Genomic DNA, 21,917 nt, shown 5'->3' on the forward strand with positions numbered 1-21,917 from the left:
GTTGTCCAGTGAGTAAGATTCCATGCTCCCAATACCGGGGGCCCAGATTCAGTCCCTGGTTGGGGAACTAGATCCTGCATGCATGCTGCAACTAAGAGCCTGCATGACGCAACTAAGGAGCTCGCATGCCGCGACTAAGACCCAGTGCAGCCAAAATAAATGAATGAATAAATAAATATAAAAGCAAGCAAACAAACAAAAACCCAAAAAACCCTCAAAGCAGCTCTGTCTCCCAGGAATAATCTGCTTGGAGGAATAATCTAAGAACAAATGAGCTTATATAAAATCTCACTGTTTTAATCCTCAGAACCCTGTCTTAGTTACCAAGCAATATAACTGCATACTCAACTGTTCCAATACCTCAACTCTATAAAGTCTTTCAAGTTTTTTTCCCATTCAACCTACTCCCCTTCACAAATTGAGAGATGATAGACATGATACATAGCACACCCCTACCAGGGCTTCCCTAACCAGCTGCTATGCTGCCTTCTACCTCAGTGGCCTGGGTATCTGAAAATTACCACTTGTACAGGGTCCAGATGAGCATGAAGTAGCCAAGCATAGAGAGAATTTTCCTACTTCACTTAAGAGCAAAGAGTCACAGAGAAAAGCCAGGAACATACACTTTCCCACATTCCCTACCTAGGTTACCGCAAAAGAATACAGATGCTTCAGAATTCTGTTCCCTGGGGTGCCTGTACAGATACTTACTCAGAGTTGGCTCCATTTGGCTCATCAGCATCAGAGGAAGAGGAGTGGGAAGAGTCTGGTCCCAAAGGAGGTGAGGCTTTGGAAGTCAGGTAATTGGGAAACTGGGATGCAGAGGAATCATAAGAGACAGCCCAACTGGCAAAGGGGCTGTCCTGCAGCATGGGATCCTCAGAAAAAGCATGGGATTCCCCCAAAGCATGGGGGGAGAAGAGAAGAGAGGAGTTGGGTCCCACTGGGAATGGTGGTGGATATTTCATTTTCTGGGGCACGTGGTGAGAAAACTAAAGGACAAAACAGACAGAAAAGCTCTTTATTTAACATTTTACCAGGCTCCAAGATGGTTTCCCCAGAAGTTGTGACATAGTGGATGATGCCAGTAGCTGGAACTGTTTGGATACAAAGAACCTACTGAGAATAACAAGAAATAATTCTAACAGTGATGTATGGACAGAATCCTCCAAAGGCAGGACAATGGACAAATCTATGTCTCCTAGAACCATTTTTCCAACATTATCTAATTTACCTTCACAATGCCCTAGTGGTTACTGATTTGGATGTTTTCTTTACAGAGTCTGCCAGCCTCAAGTTGAGAACATGACATTCTGATAGTACTGACATTCTGATAATACTGAGTCACCCTAACTCCTTAACTCAGATTATAAAAATCGGGAAGCAACCCAAGTCTAATGCTATCAAATGGTGTCAAGCTTCTTAAAAGATATTTACCATTGGTTTTCCAGCAGAGATAGTGCCCATTTGATTTCGTGGAATGGGAGGATTTCCAAGTCGATTATTCCGAAAACCTGAAGCAAAGAGAAAGGGCTATCCTTTAGTCAATCCTAATAACTGTACCCTGTTATATTCTGCTAATCTCAAAACACCTGAGAAATTATTATTAATAAATAAGTTAACAATTTATTGAACAGCTACTATGTGCCATGCCAAGAACCTTACATAAATTATTTCTTCTGATAACAACCCTATTAAGGAGGTATCCTGAGCCACATTTCATACAGATGTGACTTGCAAAGATCACACAGCTAGTACATAGCAGAGGTAGAATTCAAACTCAGGCCTGACCCCACAGACAGGGCAATTTTACATATACCAGGCCACAACGGAGATTAGCACCAGAAGAAGCCCAACCTAAGGAAATAGCATTGGATTCCATCTATAAATTCAAGAAATGAGGGCCCTGTTTCATGTCACCTCTCTTATTACATGGAAATCAAAAGGATGTCTATCAAATAGGAATGACTTCTAGAAGGGTGCAATACAAATAAGTGATTCCACTCTGTCCCAGGAGTTCCTGAGGGACTAACTCAGTTTCCTCTATAGACAGAGCAGCTCAGGGTCAAATGGAAGCCTTACCTAGAAAGGAGGAGGGACCCACTGGCAGCGAAGAGAGTTTGGTTGTGACTGAATAGTACTCAACTGCTTTCTTGAATCGTTCTATTTTATCTTCTGTCCTGGACTGGATGTTGGAACATCAAATGTTCAGAAGAAGAAATAACATGAGAGTGTCTTTGTCATGCAATTTATAATTTGAGAGTCAAAACAGTAGCAGAAATCAAATGTTTAAAGAAACCCAAGGGAGCAATTTTTCATGCTGCAGAAAAGTTTAGGTAGGGAGAGAGCATTATAGAACATAAAAGATGGAATACTTAAAAAAACTAAGTTTAAAAATAAATAAATAAAGTTTACTTACATTTTGTGCTATTCTAAAATGGTCACATGATCATTAGAAAAAATACATAAAGATAGGAGAAAAAGACTACACAGTACCATCACCCAAAGATATTTTGGTGTGCTTCCTTCCACTAATTTTTTTTTTTTTGGCTGTGTTGGGTCTTCATTGCTGCATGCAGGCTTTCTCTAGTTGCGGCGAGCAGGGGCTACTCTTTGTTGCAGTGAGCAGGCTTCTCATTGCGGTGGCTTCTCTTGTGCGGAGCACAAGGCTGTAGGAGCACGGGCTTCAGTAGTTGTGGCACGCGGGCTCAGTAGTTGTGGCTCTCTGGCTCTAGAGTGCAGGCTCAGTAGTTGTGGCGCGCGGGCTTACTTGCTCCGCAACATGTGGGATCTTCCCGGACCAGGGCTCAAACCCGTGTCCCCTGCATTGGCAGGCGGATTCTTAACCACTGCACCACCAGGGAAGCCCTCCACTAATTTTTAAAATACATTTTTTTGTTGAAGTATGGCTAGTCTATTTTAATACACATATTTTTTCTATAGTTGATACCGTACTCTGTGTACAATTTCATATCTTGCTTTCATTACACTACAAGATAATTTTGAATGGCTGAATATTTTATCATTATACATATATCATAAATTATTTAACTACTTCTCTAATACCTGACATTTAGGTTATTTCTCACATTTGGCTATTATAACTTACACAGAAAAGAACATATATGCACGTATAAGTTTTTCTGGATTTCAGATTATGTCCATATGAAAATGTCCCCAAAGTGGAATTATTGGTTCAAAAGGTATGAATATTACAACCAGAACCTCTTAAACATATACAAAATCCACAATGTGAAGTCACTATATATCCACCAGAATGGCTAAAATTAAAGACTATAAATATCTAGCACTGGCAAGGATATAGAGTGACTGGAATCCCAATACACTGCTTGTAAGAATGTATATTGGTAGAGTTGAGAAAACAGTCTGGCAGTTTCTTATAATGTTAAACATATATTTGCCATATGGCACAGCAATCCTACTCCTAAGTATTTATCCAGGAGAAATGAGTACACATGTCCACCAAAAAATATGAACAAGAATACTAACAACAGCTTTATTTAATAGCTCCAAACTGGAAATAACTCAAATGTATATCAACAGAAGAATGGATAAATTATGGCATATTCATATGATAAAAAACTGTGCAGTAATAAAGAACAAAGGACTGATATATGCAACAACATGGACTAATCTCAGACATAATAATGAATGAAAGAAGAGACACACAAAAGAGTAAATATAAAGTTCAAGTAGAAGCGAAACTTATCTATGGTGATAGAAAATACCGTTTACCTCTGCGGGGTTGGGGCTGATTGAGAAGGGGCTTTTCCTTATCAAGCTTTTTCCAATGTAATTTTCAAATCCTCTCGAATATAATTTATGACCTTCATAATATTTCATCAAATAGAATATAAGATATTAAAGTCATTTCTAATTTCTCATTATAAATAATGCTCTGATGAGCATATTTTTACATAATTTTCTTGGGTTATTTCATAGGGCATATTCTTAGAAGTAGAATTACTAGGTCAAAGGATATGGTCATTTTCATAGACTCTTGACACATGATACTAAATCTCTTTCCAAAGCAGATGTCTCAAGTTATACTCTCATCATCAGTGCATGAGAGGGCCCAATTCACCCTATAGCCTCAGTGTTGAATATTTTCTACAAAAAATCATCTCCTAACTATAACACTTATTTTTTATAGGAAAATTAAAAGATATAATAAAAAAGAAAAATTTAAACAGTTATAATCTTATCTCTCAGAGTTTGTAATTGTTAACACTCTAAGATCTACACAGCATTCCAGATCTCTTTACTTGCCTGCATGCAGGCACACAAATACAGATATCAAGATCTCCAGGTCCTCCAGCCTCACTTAGAAACAAAATATCACTCTCCTTTTTCAAAAATTGGACATAATTGTTTGAAAAAGGGTTTCAAATCTAAAGAATGTTTGCAAATTACTGACTTATAGAATGACAGGTAAATAACATTCCATTGCATCAAGGTTCCATTATTTATATATTCATTATTATTTCCCTATTATATTTAATAACACATAATAATAACTAAAAACAATCTCCTAAGACATACAAGCCATATACAGAATCTTCCTTAATATCTCTATCTCTGTATCCACTCCCCTCCCCAAAAGTGACCTCTTACCAGTTTGGTATGTGTCCTAACTTTTGCTGTGTTTATACACACACATATATATGTACACCAATATGGTTTTGCTTTTTTCACATAAGTGGAATCTTATCATATTGTTTTTCAAATTGCTTTTTGCACTTAACAGCATGTCTTATAAACTATTATATGTCAGTGAGTATAGATCTATGGCCCAATACCCTGAAATACTGAATTATGTGTACTTACCTCAGTGTACCACTCTGCTCTGTACCCTGAAAGGCAAACATTTACTCTTCCTTAAAGAGGCACCAATTCTATGAAATCTCTCCTTCTGTGAAAACTTTATTGTGTTTTTTTTCTTTGTTGTACTTATTTATTTGCTTCTACCTCCCCATTTAACCTCAAGTTCTGTGAGGACAAAGAATGGTTTATTCACATTTATATCCTACTGTCTAACATGGGACCTTATCTACAGAAGTTCATTCAGTATTTTATATATGATCATATTTAATTAAGTCCTGCCCTTTTCTTTTAAAGATCCACAGAAGCCAGAAGTAGCAGAGTAGAACCCCATACTTTGACACTATTACCTAGCAGTTTTTGTATGTTTGTTAAAAGAGCTCTCATAATTCTATAACTGTTAAAAATGTTTGTGAAAATTATACAACAAAGAAAAATGGCTTAAAACATAATGCTAAGTGAAAAAAGCAGGCTAAAAATGACTACATTGAGATGACTACCACATCGAAACATACATATAAAGAGGACTAGGAAATACTGTGAAACATTTAGGGTGGAATTAGAAGCAAAGTCTCTATTAAAAAATTTTGTTTTGTTTTGTTTAGTGAAAAGTGGATTCTTGTTATTAAGAATAGTCATTATCCAAGTTCCAAAACTCATGAAGCTACAAAGGGAAGCAAAAGCTATAACATTAAAAATATTCACCACTCAATTGAGCACTTACAAAACTTTTCCTACATTTATATACAATGGAATATTATTCAGTCTTAAAAGAGAAGGAAATTCTGATACATGCTACAACATGGAAGAACCTTGAGGACATTATGCTAGTGAAATAAGCCTGTTGCAAAAATATATATTGTATAATTCCACTTATATGAAGTATGTAAAGTAGTCAAAATCAGAGGCCAAAAGTAGAATGGTGGTTGCCAGGGGCTGGGAGGGAGGAGAGAATGGGGAGTTATCATTTAATGGGTACAGAGTTTCAGTTTTACAAGATAAAAAGAGTTATGGGGATGAATGATGGTGATGGTTGCACAATATTATGAATGTAATTAATACCACTCAACTGTATATTTATAATGGTTAAGATGGTAAATTTTACGTGTATTTTACCACAATAAAAAATTGGAAGGAAAGTTTATTCTCTATCTAAACAGTATTCCCTACTTAACACTAGGATCTCTCCCTACCCAACATGTCAATTTCTCTTTTTGTGAGTCACTCTCTTCCTAATCATCTCATGAAAACAGCTGAGAGCGCAATGCAAAGTAACAAAGTGAATGAGCAAATCTGTCATAAAGGTCAGGACTTCCTATAGTCAAGGGACATGATAGAGGACTGCTCACATCATAGTAGAAGCCACGGACCAATGAGGATCTGTTGCAGTTAGTGTTCATCAATGGTGGAAGAGAGAATTATGAAAGATGATGGCAGGCAAGACACTTGAAAAGAGAATGATTTGAATATCAACAGAATGTAAGCTTTTTGGGAAAATAAAGCCCAAGTATACTTTTTATTTAAAAAAAAAAAACACTCTTTATGATTGTGCCAGAAAGTTAAATGTGAACTAGTGGGTGTTAGACAGTGCTATCACAAAATTTCGTTAGGAAAACTTATGCCCCCAAAATCAAACACTGATTTCATTCTTTATTCATTTAAAAACATCTATAGAGAGGTTTCCATTCTGGATAAGATGGGGTAAGTACCCTCCACTTTGTTCCCACTGAAGGTAGTTACAGAAACCAGGAGCCACTATTTGAAGACTCTGGGAAGAAGACCAGAATTCGAAGTACCACCAAACCAAGGGTGAGTTTAGCATTTCTTTTTTCTCCAATGTCCCCTGGTGTGGACACAATGCAGCCTGAAATCTGGAAGCGTCCACTGATGTGGAGAGAGCTCCAGGAGAAACCCTAGTCCAGTTCTGGCCTGAAGAGTGGGAAAAGGGTCTCTGAAAACTCAAGAAAATGTATGGAAATACCCCCATTTTTCTTTTCCTTTTTTCTGTTCTCATGTGTGCCAGCCTAAAACAAACCTGTGGTGGCAGCAGTGGCAATAGGGGAATAGCGGGAAGCTCAATCTCTGAATGAGGAAACTTCCTCTCTGATCAGAGAAGCAGTGGCCTCAGTAGGGTGGAGTGAGCCTTCAATGCTTTTTCTCTGTCCTCCTGCTGCTTGGCCCTAGACGCTGAAAAAGAGTGGCCCAATGAACCGGGAAGTACTGAAGGGATTGCAAAAAGGGAGCAGCACATGTGTGGATCTGACACTTAAAACAGCAGACCACAGACTCTGAGAACTGAACAGATAAACCACTGCCCAAGTCCCAGACTGGCAACTGGGTGGCGTTCATGGGACTGATCCAAATAGGTTTGCAAAGGCTTTGAAAATTGCACTGACATTGAAACCAAGGCCCACGGTAGGATGGTGAGAACTTGTGGTCTGAACTTAAATGGGTCAATTGCCTCTTAAAACAAAACTGTCAACATTCCCAACTATATTGAAATAAGACTAGGAACCTCAAAACATAATATTCAAAATGTCCAATCGAAATTTACTTGGCCTGGGCATAACCAGGAAAATCTTAAATTGCATGGAAATAATCAATATATGCCAACACTGAGATGACACACATGTTGAACTTATCTGACAAGGACATTATGCAGCTTTATAAAAATGCTTGAAGGTAGGAGAAACACTTTTGAAACAGAAAGATAGATAATCTCAGCAAAAATAAGTAGACCTTAGGACCTTTCTCCTAGATCACACTTTTTCTCTATTCACTTTAATTCTCAACTCAACTTTAAAAAAATGTATACATAGTAGGTGATATTTAGCAGACATAAAATCAAAATCAATTCGACCTAAATGTCAGGACCCTGAAAAAGACTGTCATTCCACTGTTTAAATTCTGTAATTGCTAAGAACAAAATTTTGCTTGTGTTTATCCTCACTGCTTCTCTTTTACCCAGAGAAAAACATTCTTTGAGTAGGTTTAAAATAAGAATAAATAATTTAAAACTAAAAAAAAAGAAAATCTCAGCAAAGAAAGATAATACATAAAGAAGAGCCAAATGAAAAGAAACGAAATTGAGTTATTTGTAGTGAGGTGGATGGACCTAGAGTCTGTCATACAGAGTGAAGTAAGTCAGAAAGAGAAAAACAAATACTGTATGCTAACACATATATATGGAATCTAAAAAACAAAAAATGTCATGAAGAACCTAGGGGTAAGACGGAAATAAAGACACAGACCTACTAGAGAATGGACTTGAGGATATGGGGAGGGGGAAGGGTAAGCTGTGACAAAGTGAGAGAGTGGCATGGACATATATACACTACCAAATGTAAAATAGATAGCTAGTGGGAAACAGCCACATAGCACAGGGAGAACAGCTCGGTGCTTTGTGACCACCTAGAGGGGTGGGATAGGGAGGGTGGGAGGGAGGGAGATGCAAGAGGGAAGAGATATGGGAACATATGTATATGTATAACTGATTCACTTTGTTATAAAGCAGAAACTAACACACCATTGTAAAGCAATTATACTCCAATAAAGATATTAAAAAAAAAAAAGAAGAACCAAACGGAAACTTGAGAATTTAAAATACAATACTCGTACTGTATAACACAGGGAACTCTGCTCAATGTTATGTAACAACCTAAATGGGAAAAGAATTTGAAAAAGAATAGCTACATGTATATGTATAACTGAATCACTTTACTGTACACCTGAAACTAATGCAACATTGTTAATCACCTATACTCCAATATAAAACAAAGCGTTAAAAAAATAAAAATAAAAAAACTATACTCCACTATAAAATAAAAATTAAAACACAAAACAAAAAGAAACAAACTCAGGGACTTCCGTGGTGGTCCAGTGGTTAAGGGGACATGGGTTCAATCCCTGGCTGGGGAACTAAGACCCCACACATGCTGTGGGGCAGCTAAGCCCACACGCTGCAACTATTGAGCCCACACACCACAACTAGAGAGAAGCCCGCACACCACAACTAAGACCCAACACAGCCAAAAATAAAATAAATAAGTAATTTTTTTAAAAAAATAAATAACCTGAAAAAAAATACAATAGTCAGAATTAAAAAGAAAAAACTCATTGGATGGGTTCTACAGCAGAAAAGAGATGACCAACTTCAATAAGTGGTGCTGGGAAAACTGGACAGCTGCATGTAAAAGAATGAAATTAGAACATTCCCTAACACCATACACAAAAATAAACTCAAAATGGATTAAAGACCTAAATGTAAGACAGGATACTAAAAAACTCTTAGAGGAAAACACAGGCAGAACACTCTCTGACATAAATTGCAGCCATCTTTTTTGATCCACCTCCTGAAGTAATGAAAATAAAAACCAAAATGGGACCTAATGAAACAAAAGCTTTTGCACAGCAAAGGAAACCATAAACAAAACAAAAAACAACCCACAGAATGGGAGAAAATATTTGCAAAAGAAGCGACCAACAAGGGATTAATCTCCAAAGTATACTGTGTTGGCAAAAAGTTCACTCAGGTTTTTCCGTAAGATGTTACAGAAAAACCCGAGCAAACTTTTTGCCAACCCAATACAAGCAGCACATGCAGCTCAATATCAGAAAACAAACAACCCAGTCAAAAAAATGGGTGGAAGATCTAAATAGACATTTCTCCAAAGAAGACATACAGATGGCCAAAAAGCACGTTAAAAAATGCTCAACATCACTAATTATCAGAGAAATGCAAATCAAAATTACAATGAGGTATCACCTCACACTGGTCAGAATGGCCATCATCAAAAAATCTACAAATAATAAATGCTGGAGAGGGTGTGGAGGAAAAGGAACCCTCCTACACTGTTGGTGGGGATGTAAATTGGTACAACCATTATGGAGAACAGTATGGAGGTTCCTTAAAAAACTAAAAATAGAACTACCATATGATCCAGTAATCCCACTCCTGGGCATATATCCAGAGAAAACCATAATTCAAAAAGATACATGCACCCCAATGTTCACTGCAGCACTATTTACAATAGCTAAGACATGAAAGCAACCTAAATGTCCATCGACAGAGGAATGGATAAAGAAGATGTGGTACATATATTCAATGGAGTATTACTCAGCCATAAAAAAGAATGAAATAATGCCATTTGCAGCAACATGGATGGACCTAGAGATTATCATACTAAGTGAAGTAAGACAGAGAAAGACAAATATCATATTATATTGTTTACATGTGGAATCTAAAAAAATGGTACAAATGAACTTATTTAAAAAGCAGAAAGCAAGTCACAGCTGTAGAAAAACTTATTGTTACCAAAGGTGAAAGGCAGGGAGGGATAAATTAGGAGATTGGGACTGACATATACACACTACTATATATAAAATAGATAACTAATAAGGACCTACTGTATAGCACAGGGAACTCTACTCAATACTCTGTAATGGTTTATATGGGAAAAGAATCTAAAAAAGTGTGGATATATGTATATGTATAACTGATTCAGTTTGCTGTACACCTGAAACTAACACAACATTGTAAAGCAACTATACTCCAATAAAAAAAAATTTAAAGAAAAAGAAAAGAGATGGCCAAGGAAAGAATCAACAAAGTTAATGATGAATCCATAGAAATTATCCAGTGTGAAAAACAGAGAGGAAAATAATTTTTTAAAAAACAGAGTCTCAAGTATCTATGGGGTAATAACAAAAGGTCAAACACTGGTGCCATTGTAGTCACAGGAGGAAAGGAGAATGTGGAACAGAAAATCTGTTTGAAGAATAATAGCTGAAAACTTCTCAAATTTAGTGAACGATATACTTAGAAATTAAAGATGCTCAGCAAACCCTAAACAAGATAAATTCAAAGAAATCCATGCCTGATACATCACTGGAAAATTCTACCAAACAATTAAAGAAGAAAAACACCAATTCTACACAATCTCTTCCAAAAAATGGAAGAAGAAGGAATACTTGCCAATACATTTTATGAGTCCTGCATTACCCTGATATCAAAATCAAACAAAGAAAACACACACACATAAAAACTACAGTCCAATATTCCTCATGAAAATACATATAAAAATACTCAATGAAATACTAGTAATTTATATCCAACAATGTAAAAAAAGAATAATACATTTTTGCCATATCTTGGGAATGCAAGGATGGCTCAATATTCAAAAATCAATGGACTAAAGAAGAAAAAGCACATGATCCTATCAACAGACATACAAAAATACATTTGACAAAATACAGCATCCATTAATGATAAGAACTTTCAGTAAACTAGGAATAGAAGAGATCTTCCTCAACCTAATAACATGCATCTACAAAACCTATCATTATACCTAATGCCGACTGAATGCTTTCCCCAAGTATCAGGAACAAGACAAGGATATCCTCTCTCAGTAGTCCTATTCAACACTGTTTAGAAATCCTAGATAGTGCAGTAAGTCAAGGAAAAAAAAGGGCATACAGACTGGAAAAAAAAGTACTAAAATTGTCCCTATTCACTGACAACATGATCACCTATACAGAAAATACCAAGAAACCTACCAAAAAGCTCCTAGTGAGTTTAGAAAGGTTTCAGCATACAAGGTCAACAAACAAAAATCAATCATATTTCTATATACTAGCAACGAACAATTAGAAACTGAAATAAACAAAACAATATCCTTTATAATAGGTGCCTGCAATATGAAATACTTAAGTATAAATATAAAACAATGTATAAGACATAAGCTGAAAACTATAAAGCACTGATGAACTAAATCAAAGACAACTTAAATAAATGCAGAGGCATATCGTATTCATGGATTTGAAGACTCACCAAATTCATGTATATATTTAAAGGAATTCCAATTAAAACCCACCAGGATTTTTTGTAGATATAGACAATATTATTCTAAAATGTATATGGAAAGAAAAATGAACTTAAATAGACAAAATAATTTTGAAAAAGAAGGATAAAATTAGAGGAATCACTACCCAATCTTAAGTCTTACCATAGAGCTACAGGATTCAAAACAGTGTGCTATTTCAAAAGAGATAGATACATAGGACAACTGAACAGAATACAGTCCAGAAATACATCCACACAAATACAGACAACTGATTTTTGACAAAGGCAATTCAATGGAGAAAGAAGAGTCTTTTCACCAAACTTTGTTGAAACAATTGAACATCCATATGCAAAAACAAAACACCTCACACTTCTAAAAATATGAACTCAAAATGGATGATTTGTTCTAAATGTAAAACTATATAATTCTTAGAAGAAAACAGGACAATATTATTGTGCCTGCAGTTAGGCAAAGAGTTCTTAGACATGACACCAAAAGCATGATCCATAAAAGTTATAAATTAATAAAAATTGAAAACTTTTGCTTTGCAAAAGACACTGTTAAAAGAATGTAAAGACAAACTACAGACTGGGGGAAAATATTTGCAAACCAGATATCTGACAAAGGTCTAGTATGCAGAATATATAAAGAACTCTCGAAACTCAACAGTAAGTAATCAAACAACCCAGTTAAAAAATGGGCAAAAGACTGTTCATGAACAGACCATTCACCAAAAAGGATATATGGATGGTAAATAAGCACAAGAAAAAAAATGTTCGTCATTAGTCATTTGAGAAATGCAAATTAAAATTATGATGAACTACCACTACATAGCTGTTAGAATGACTAATAGTAACAATAACAATACCAACAATAACAAGTGCTGGTAAGGAATGGAATAGCCACTCTGGAAAACGGTTTGGCAGAGTCTTATAAAGTTACAGTTAAACATATACTTACCATACGACCCAGAAATCCCGTTGCTAGGTATTTACAGTAGGGAAATGAAAACTTATGTTCATACAAAAACCTGTACAGAAATGTTTATAGAAGCTCTATTCAAACCACCAAAAATTGGAAACAACTCAATATCCTCTAAGGGTGAATGCATAAACAAACTGTGGTATAGCCACACAATGGCAAAGAAAGGAATGAATTATCCATACACGCAACATGCAAAAATTTAGAACAATCTCAAAGGCGTTATGTTGAATGCAAAATGCCATTCTCAAAAGATTACATACTCTATGATTTCGTTTACATGCTATTCTCTAAGATATAACTATGACAGAGAATAGACTGGTAGTTTCCATGGATTAGGGATAAGTTTGGATGTGATTGCAAAGGGAAAGTATGAGAAATTTTGGGGTGGTTCAACTGTTCTGATCCTGATTGTGATGTTGGCTACATAAATCAATACATGTGTTAAAAATTTGTGTAACTACCTACACACAGATGCAAAAGTGAGTTTTATTGTATGTTAATTTAAAAAATAAAACTGAAAAACCCAGAGTGTAAATATAGATGAAATTTTAAAAAATAAAACTAACTTATTTTCCTAACTTTTCGTTTCATTTCACAAGACAAAATCCCAGTTGAGCCCCTTTTTCACTATTAACAATGAAACATTGATTCTTGTTTTAAGTGGACCTACTTAAGTAGTCTTTTTCAGTATCCATTATCCTTCAATAAGCAAGACCTCCTTTACATTAAAATATACACTGAAACAGAAAAAGAAAAAAGGGAAGGATATATGCCAGAGTGATAACTATAGCAAGTTGTTTCTGGTTAATGAGATCATAAGTGACATTTTCTAAATCTTCTAGGATGAGCTTATATAACTTTAATAATCAGTGGAAAAAAGGTAAAGAATCCTTTAAATCCAGGCCTAGTGATGTTTTCTAAAGAAACTTTGAGGCTTCAGTCTATAAGCAGAGAGAAGATAAGCAGCTAGGAGGAGAGGAGGTAGGCAACACAAAAAAGATCAGATCTGCTGGTGGTATTTGTGAAGGTAAGAAAACTGGCCATTTTTAGGAAGGGAGAGGCTAGCTCACCTGAGACTGTTTGAAAACATCCTTCCCAACCACATCCAGGTTTGAGGGGTCTTTGATGGAACTAACATACTCAGAAACAGCCTTGATTACCACATCACAGGGAGGAAGAACCAGCTGATGAGCTCTGACCTAGAAGAAGGAAGATAAGCCAGGCACACTGATATCAAAGATGGGTCACTAAGAAAAAGGGTGAGATAGGGGTGAGATACAGAATTCAAATTCAGTTAATTCACTGAGAGACAGTTAAAATCTTTTTAGTCTTCCCCCTAATTTTCAGTACAGAACACTTGGAACCAAGATTGAAAAGTATAAAGAAAGACAAAACCATAGCAGCAATTATCACACTACAAAGATAACCACTGCTTTATGACACTGCCATAATTAATCAGTTTTCTTTCATGATACATTTTGGCTGCCTCCAAATTTTTGCTATTAAAGGTAATGTTGTAATGTGTGGACCATGTTTGGATTCTGATTTGAACTAACCACAAAAAGGCCTTTGTGAGACAATCAGGAAAATCTAAAAATGGACTAGATATTAAGATGATACCAAGAAATTATCATTAATTTTGTTAGGAGTAATAATGGCATTGTGCTTATGTAAGAAAATATCTATATGTTTTAGAGATGCATATCAAAGAACGTGAGAGTGAAATGACTTAAGGTCTGGCATTTGTTTTAAAATACATTAGTAACAGCAACAACAACAAAATAACCCAGCAAGTGTGGCCACATCTTAATAACTGTTGGATCTGGAAGATGTTATAGTGATGGTTGACTATATTATTATATTATTTTTTCTACTTTTGTGATGCTTGAAATTTTTTTAAATAAGGGTTTTTAAAATGCTGTGATGAAATGTAGGTATGATTTGTTATCCACCTTCCAATTATTTAATTACAAGCTTCCTAGAATGGTAATTACTGAGTAAAAGGCTATAAACTTCTTAAAGGCTTTTTATATAAATTATTTAGCCAAATAATCATTCCTTCCTTCAACAAATATTTACTGCCTACTGTGTGCCAGGCACTGTCCTAGGCATCAGGGATACAGCAGTGAACAAGATAGACAAAACTCCCTGCCCTCAAGGGAACTTAAATTCTAGTGTAGGTTTGTTGGGATGGGGTAAGGGGAGTCAAACAAACAGAATAAGTAAAACGTATAGTGTGCTAGATGTAGATAAGTGCTATGGAGAAAATCTCAGCAGAGAAGGGGGTAGGGAATGCAACTGTGTGTGGGGCAGGGCATGTAATTTTAAACAGGGTCAGGAAAGGTCACTCTGAGAAAAGAACATTTGAGAGAACCTATAGGAGTGAGGAAATATCTATGTGGGAGGAAAATGCATTCCAAGCAGAGGGAATGGTGAGTGCAAAGGTTCTATGAGCAAAAGAAAAGGGAAGATGAGATCAGAGCTGTATCAGAGGGCCAGACAGTACAGGGCTTTGTAGGCCATGGTAAAGATTAGGTGAGTGACATAAAGAGCCATTGGAGAATTTTGAAAAGAGAAGTGACATGATCAGAGTCAGGTTTTAAAATGACTCTGGCTGTTGTATTAGGAATAGATTTGGGGCCAGGGGGCGGAGCAAGAAAGAGTGCAAGAGAAGAGCAACAGTTAGTAAAGTGTTATAATAATCCAGGCAAGAATGGTGGCTTGACCAAGGTAGTAGCTGTGAAAATGGTGAGAAGTGGATATATTCTGAAGGAAGAGCTGATGGTATTTGCTGACAAGAGGAGATATGGAGCATGAGAAAGAGAGAAGTCAAGGATGACTCCAAGGCTTTTACGCTGAGCAACTGGAAGGATAAGGTTGCCATTAATGAAAATTAGTGAAGGCTGTGGAAGGAAGAGGTTTAGAGGAAAGATCAGGAGTTTCCATTCAGACATGTTTCTTTGAGATATTTAGTAGGCCATTAGATATTAGAAGCTGGAGTTCAAAGGGGAGGTCAAAGCTGGAGACATACATTTAGGACTCATCAATGGACAGATGGTATTTAAAGTCACGAGACTAGATGAGATCAATCACCAAGGCAGCACGTGTGGATAGAAAAGAGAAGGGACTGAGGATAGAACTCTGGGACACTCCAAAGTTAAGGAATAGACAAGACAAGGAAGCAGCAAAGGGGACAGAAGCAGCAGTCAGTGAAGTAGGTAGGAAACTACAAGAGAGTGGTGTCCTTAAAGCCAAGTGAAGAACATGTTCTAAGAAAGAGAGAGTGAGCAACTGGGTCATATGCTGCTGAATGGTAAAGTAAGATGAAAACTGAGACCTGGCCATTGGATTTATTAACATCACGGTCATGGTGACTTTGTTGAGAGCAATTTCAGCAAAGCAAATTTAAGACAGAACATGGAAAGGGGATAGTAAACAGCTCAAGCCTAGACAACTCTCTAGAAGAGTCTTCTATAAGGGAAGAAGATATATGGAGCAGTAGCTTGGGTGGAGGGAGTGAAGTCAAGAGCAGGTTTTGTTTTATTTTTTAAGATGGCTGCATGCTTATGCATGCATCTGATGGGAAAGAGCCAATAAGAGAGGGAAACTGATGATGTGGGAGAAAGAGGGGAGAACTGCTGAAGTGATGCCCTTAAGTTATCAATGGGGGGGACTTCCCTGGTGGTGCAGTGGTTAAGAATCCACCTGTCAATGCAGGGGACACGGGTTCAAGCCCTGGTCCGGGAAGATCCCACATGCCACAGAGCAACTAAGCCTGTGCGCCACAACTACTGAGCCTGTGCTCTACAGTCCACGAGCCACAACTACTGAGCCCATGTGCCACAGCTACTGAAGCCCACGTGCCTAGAGCCCATGCTCCGCAACAAGAGAAGCCACCGCAATGAGAAGCCTGCGCACCACAACGAAGAGTAGCCTCCGCTTGCCGCAACTAGAGAAAGCCCGTGCACAGTAACAAAGACCCAAAAATAAATAAATAAATTTATATTTAAAAAAAGAAGTTAGCAATGGGGGATAGATCCAGCATAAGAGCAGAGGGGTTGACCTTAGACAGGAACATGGACAGGTCATCTGAGGCGGGCAAAGCATGCAGGTGAGAAGATGAAAGGGTGGGAACTCGTGTAAGTTCTCTTCCCATTGCTTCAATTTTCTCAGTGAAACAGGAAGCCAAGTCATGAGCTGAGAGTGAGCAGGGAGGAGGGAGCATTAGAGGCTTAAGGAGAGAGGAAAAGGTGTGAAATAGTCTAGGAGACTGAAAGAACTAGGGAAATATAATACCACCAAAAACTTACACTACCTCCAGAAATGTATGAGAGCACCAGTCTCAACACAGCCTCAGTAGGAGCGGGTAGACTAATTTTTCAATATTTGCTAAACCCTTAGGTTAAAAAAAAAGATCACACTGCTCATTTAATTTGCATCTCTGATCACCAGTGAGGTTTAACACCCACTCATATTATTGGCCACTCTAGTTCCTCTTTTGTGAATTGTCTGCTTCTGTCCTTTGCTCATTACTTCATTTATTGGGGTATTAGTATTTTTCTTCACAGGTCCATATGAATCCTTAAGATAATAAGTGTGTGAGATAATAGAAAATATACATTGTTCTCTGACCCCAGTTCCTGGCATAGAGCACCCAAAACCCTTGTAATTTCCTAAGTGGTAAGAGCACTAGGAGCATCTCTTCCTCTAATGAGGTGACTCTGGGTGGGCTCCTGGATGAGGGCTGGTCACTGGTAAGACCAAGCCATGATTAGAAGCTTGGAATTTTCAGCCCCACCCCCATTGTCTAGAGAAGGGAGAAGGGCTAAAAATGGAGTTAATGATCAATCATGCCTACATGATGAAGCCTCCATAAAATCCCAAAAGTACACGTTTTGGAGAGCTTCCAGGTTGGTGAACACATCCATGTACCGGGAGAGTGATGTACCCCAACTCCATGGGGACATAGGCTCCTGTGCTTGGGATCCTCCCACACCTCACCCTATGTATCTCTTCATCTAGTTGTTCATCTTCATCCTTCATCATATCCTTTAATAAAGTGATATATGTAAGTAAGTATTTCCCTGAGTTCTATGAGGTGCTTTAACAAATTAATTGAACCTGAGAAGGGGGTCACTGGAACCTCTAATCTATAGTTAGTTGGTTGGTCAGAAGCACAGGTGATAACCTGGGCTTGTGAATGGTGTCTGAAGTGGGGGGGAAGTCTTGTGGAACTGAGTCCTTAACTTGTGTGATCTGACACTATCTTCAGGTAGTTGGTGTTAGAACTGAGCTAAATTGTAGGACACCCAGCTGGTGTCACAGAAAACTGTTTTGTGCAGGGAAAAACCCCCACATGTTTAGTGACCAGAAGTGTCAGAAGTGAAGTGTTCTGTGTGAGTGCGGTAGTAGTATGGGAGTAAAGGAGAAACACAGGAAAGAAAGACACAGGAGGGAATAAGTGGATTTTTCCCTACACATTAGGTAGAAAACTGAGTTTTTCCTTTTTAAGGGTATTGATCATAATTATAAAGTTTTTGTCTATAAGTGTCTGAAATATTTTAAGCCTAATGAAAGATATTTATTCTACCAAAACTCCAATCAAAACCTGATGTACAGGCAGGAAATGGGTCACGTTACCTTAAGTGATGCAAGGGGATGTTCTGGTCCCAAGAGGCTCCAGTGAAAAGCGGCCAGGTCCTCATCTGGGAGAATGTGGTTACCTATAAAGTATATTTGTCATTTATTGACTGTACAAATGTTTTCTTAGAACTTCCAGGCCATGAAAGGACTTCTGGGAGAGAAAACAATCAAATAATTCACATAGGTCTATATTCTTAATGTAACAACTACAGTAACTATGTTTGATTACCTACTATGTTTCACATGCATTATGTATATCATCTTTATAATAACTGTGTAAATATTATTACCTCCAGTTTATAGATAAGGAAACTGAGGTTTGAGCAAGTCTGGTGACTTTGCCCAAGGGGCCACATCTAATAAGTGCCCACACCAGGATAAGAAGCTAGGAATGTTTGACTCCAAAGTCCATGCTATTTTCTATCACCCAGTCATGCTGCCTTTTATAATAACAGCCACCAATTACTCACTGCCTACTAAGTGCTGGGTATTTTATATATCTTATTTCATTTAACCTTATCAATAGCACTGTGAAGTATTATTATTCCATTTCACAGATGAGGAAACTGAAACCAGGAAGGTGTAACTTCAGTGATTTGTCCAAGGCCTAATTCCAAAACTTGTGCTGACCCCACTAGATTATCCAAGCTCAAATCCTTTGGGATTATAAACAGAGGTCACACCTGAGACAAGATATTAACCTTCATGCTGTCAGTACTTGGAAAACCAACTCGAAACATAATCAACACTCTGCAATTTACTTTGAAATACTCCTTTAAAAGAAAGATTGATGATGGATAGAATGGACAGATATATGATAAAGCAAGTAAAGTAAAATGTTAATGGCAGAATAGAGGTGGTAGATATAGGATTTTCATAGCAAAATTCTTGCAATTTTGCTGTACTTTTGGGAATTTTCATAATAAAACGTTAGCACAACAGAAAAAAAAAGAAAAAGATACAGAATGATTTGTGTTCTTGACCTAAATTTAGACAGTGGGTAAGAAATGCTAATGCTCTGAGTAGGAAACCAAAGTTGTCTAGGGCTAGTAAGATATTTTGGCCTAAGATGGTACTCTGCATAAAATACTTATAGAATGTAACAAAAGAAAAAGTTTTATAGGAACCAAAATAATGTTCTGGAATATCCTGTATTAATTTATAAGACAAACATGCTGAGTTTAAGAAGCCCAAAAGCACAGTGTTTGGCATGCAGACTTTCAGAAGATAAATCCAACAATGATAACCTAAATCACTCTAATCTTCATCTCTTAACACTGCAAGAGGAAACTTTAACAATCACTGGAGTCTGTTCTTTGGACCACCTACCTAGCAATGCAGCAAATATGGGGAAATTCATCCGCTTCAGGCCCAGCTGCTTGGCCACCTCCTGCATCAGGAACTGGTTGGTAGTAAGGTTCTTCCCATTCCAGCTCAGCTTCAGAGCATGGGAACTATAGTAAGAGGGAATATTGTAGAGAGCATACTCGGAGTCATGGGCAAGAAGGCCATGGAAGCCATTTTCCCTGAAAAAAGCCACCACTTCCAAATGGTGGTCTTCAAGGCTCTGAAAGACCTAGGAGGGAAGAAGAGAAGAACACATCATGCAACAGAAGCTGACCTGTATTTGGTTAGAAATCAGGAAGGTTAGTAACTGAATTTTATAGTTTGTTGAAATTTAAGATTATATGAGGCTGAACAAAATAGCCTTTAAAAAAAAAAGCCTCTCCTACCCTAGAACTTGATTATTCCTGTAAACACAGGCAGCATTATCCATGCGTTCATTCAAATGTCCAGTCTTTTTTGACTCCTTGCATGAAACTATGGCCTGAGGTTCTTTAAAAGAATACTGAAATTAACATGGTTTATATTATTTAAGTTTTTACTTTAAACAATAACAGGAGAACTTTGTTAGAAAGATAATAAAGCTATTATATATTGCTCAGCACCATATGTGCTTTACATACATTACCTCATCATCAGAACAACCATGGACAAGGTAGATATGGATGAAAAAACTTGCAAGTGGAGGGACTTCCCTGGTGGTGCAGTGGTTAAGAATCCGCCTGCCAATGCAGGGGACCCGGGTTCGAGGCCTGGTCCGGGAAGATCCCACATGCCGCAGAGCAACTGAGCCTGCACTCTAGAACCCGCGTGCCACAACTACTGAAGCCTGCATGCCTAAAGCCTGTGCTCCACAACGAGAAGCCACCGCAATTAGAAGCCCACGCACCACAACGAAGAGTAGACCTGCTCGCCGCAACTAGAGAAAGCCCACGCACAGCAACGAAGACCCAAAGCAGCCAATAAATGAATAAATATAAAATAATAATAATAATTTTTAAAAAAAACTTACAAGTGGAAATAGACACAGAAAGGTTAAATGACATATAGCTAGAATCTGAATCTAAGTTCCTCTCTTTAAAAAAAAATCCCTGCTTTCTCTCTTAGGAGCACCTTAGACCGCAGGGCACCCAAATAGGGAGGGTATTTCCAAAAGTTAGAAGTCAGAAACTTCACCCTATTTTAGAAATGGAAAAACTAAGGCTGCGAGAGGTTGGCTTCCCCTAAAGTTGCATACTGAGTAAGTATATACAGGATTCAAACCCAAGCTCCAGAATGCACACTTTCCATTGTACCAAACTTATTCCTAGAGAGCACTATTTTTAATGTAATAGAGGCAGACTGTTAAGTGTCCCTCCTGTGCACGTGTCTATTGTTGTACATAAAGCATACTGAAATGGTCTGCATCCTGGTTCTGCCACAGTAAGTTCCTTGACTGCAGAAACTTTATTTATAATCTCTGTATTCCTGGCTCCCACATAAGATCTGGTGCATAGTAATATGAATAATTACTAACAGATACTGAACATGTACTATGTGTTAAGCAAGGTTCCAATTACTTTACATGCATTAACTCATTTAATACTCAAAACAATCTTATGAGGCCATAACTATTATTATTATCCCCATTTTACATTACATCCCTAGGTCACGTAGCTGGAAGGAGCAAAGTTTGGATTTTTGTCTCTAGAGCTTGCAGACCTTGATAGTTTTGTTGAACTCAACTGACCTATTTTTTTCATTTAAGTTTTAAAGGAATGGTAGTTTTCTGGAGTCTGACAGGAGTTTCAACACATTAAGCTTTTTCTAAGCTATGGAGAGAGAGTCTAGTCACAGTAGATAGCCATGTCACACATTAAGTCACAACAGGGGGAGGGACACTGGTAAGCAGATAGCAAAGTAAGGTCTGTATTTATTTGATATCCAGGCAAAGGAAGCAAAAATCCTTACTTTGCACTGCAACATATTTATGTCTAGAGTTACGATTAACTCCAGATAGGTCAGGGTAGGAGTACAGTTTTATGCTGTCCCCTGGTGACAGTTTCTTCCAGCATATACCTCTCATACCAGTCACTGATTGGGCATCCATCTACCTTGTACCAGGCATAGTACTAAGTGTGATATGTTCTCTCTCATCATCACAGCCTGACCACGTGGGCATTATAAGCCTCACTGTTCTGATAAGGAAACTGAGGCTCAGAGAAGTGATGTGGCATGTTTAGGGCTACAGAGCTGGGAAACAGGAACCTAGGTCAGACTGAC

The 21,917-nt window shown here is 37.5% G+C and overlaps 1 protein-coding gene across 1 annotated transcript in view; it reads right to left on the reverse strand.

Annotated features, from left to right (window-relative positions):
* The window catches only part of FAM120C (family with sequence similarity 120 member C), a 134,164-nt gene that overhangs the window by 86,999 nt on the left and 25,248 nt on the right, over nt 1-21,917 (reverse strand). The window contains exons 2-7 of the mRNA XM_065900771.1: nt 19,641-19,887; nt 18,309-18,391; nt 13,739-13,867; nt 2,083-2,185; nt 1,438-1,514; nt 712-992 (exon numbers count right to left, since the gene is read on the reverse strand). Coding sequence (XP_065756843.1) covers nt 712-992; nt 1,438-1,514; nt 2,083-2,185; nt 13,739-13,867; nt 18,309-18,391; nt 19,641-19,887 — 920 coding nt within the window. The remainder of the gene's footprint in view (nt 1-711; nt 993-1,437; nt 1,515-2,082; nt 2,186-13,738; nt 13,868-18,308; nt 18,392-19,640; nt 19,888-21,917) is intronic.

Source organism: Phocoena phocoena, chromosome X (genome assembly GCF_963924675.1).
Source record: "Phocoena phocoena chromosome X, mPhoPho1.1, whole genome shotgun sequence".
In the NCBI taxonomy this organism is placed as follows: domain Eukaryota; kingdom Metazoa; phylum Chordata; class Mammalia; order Artiodactyla; family Phocoenidae; genus Phocoena; species Phocoena phocoena.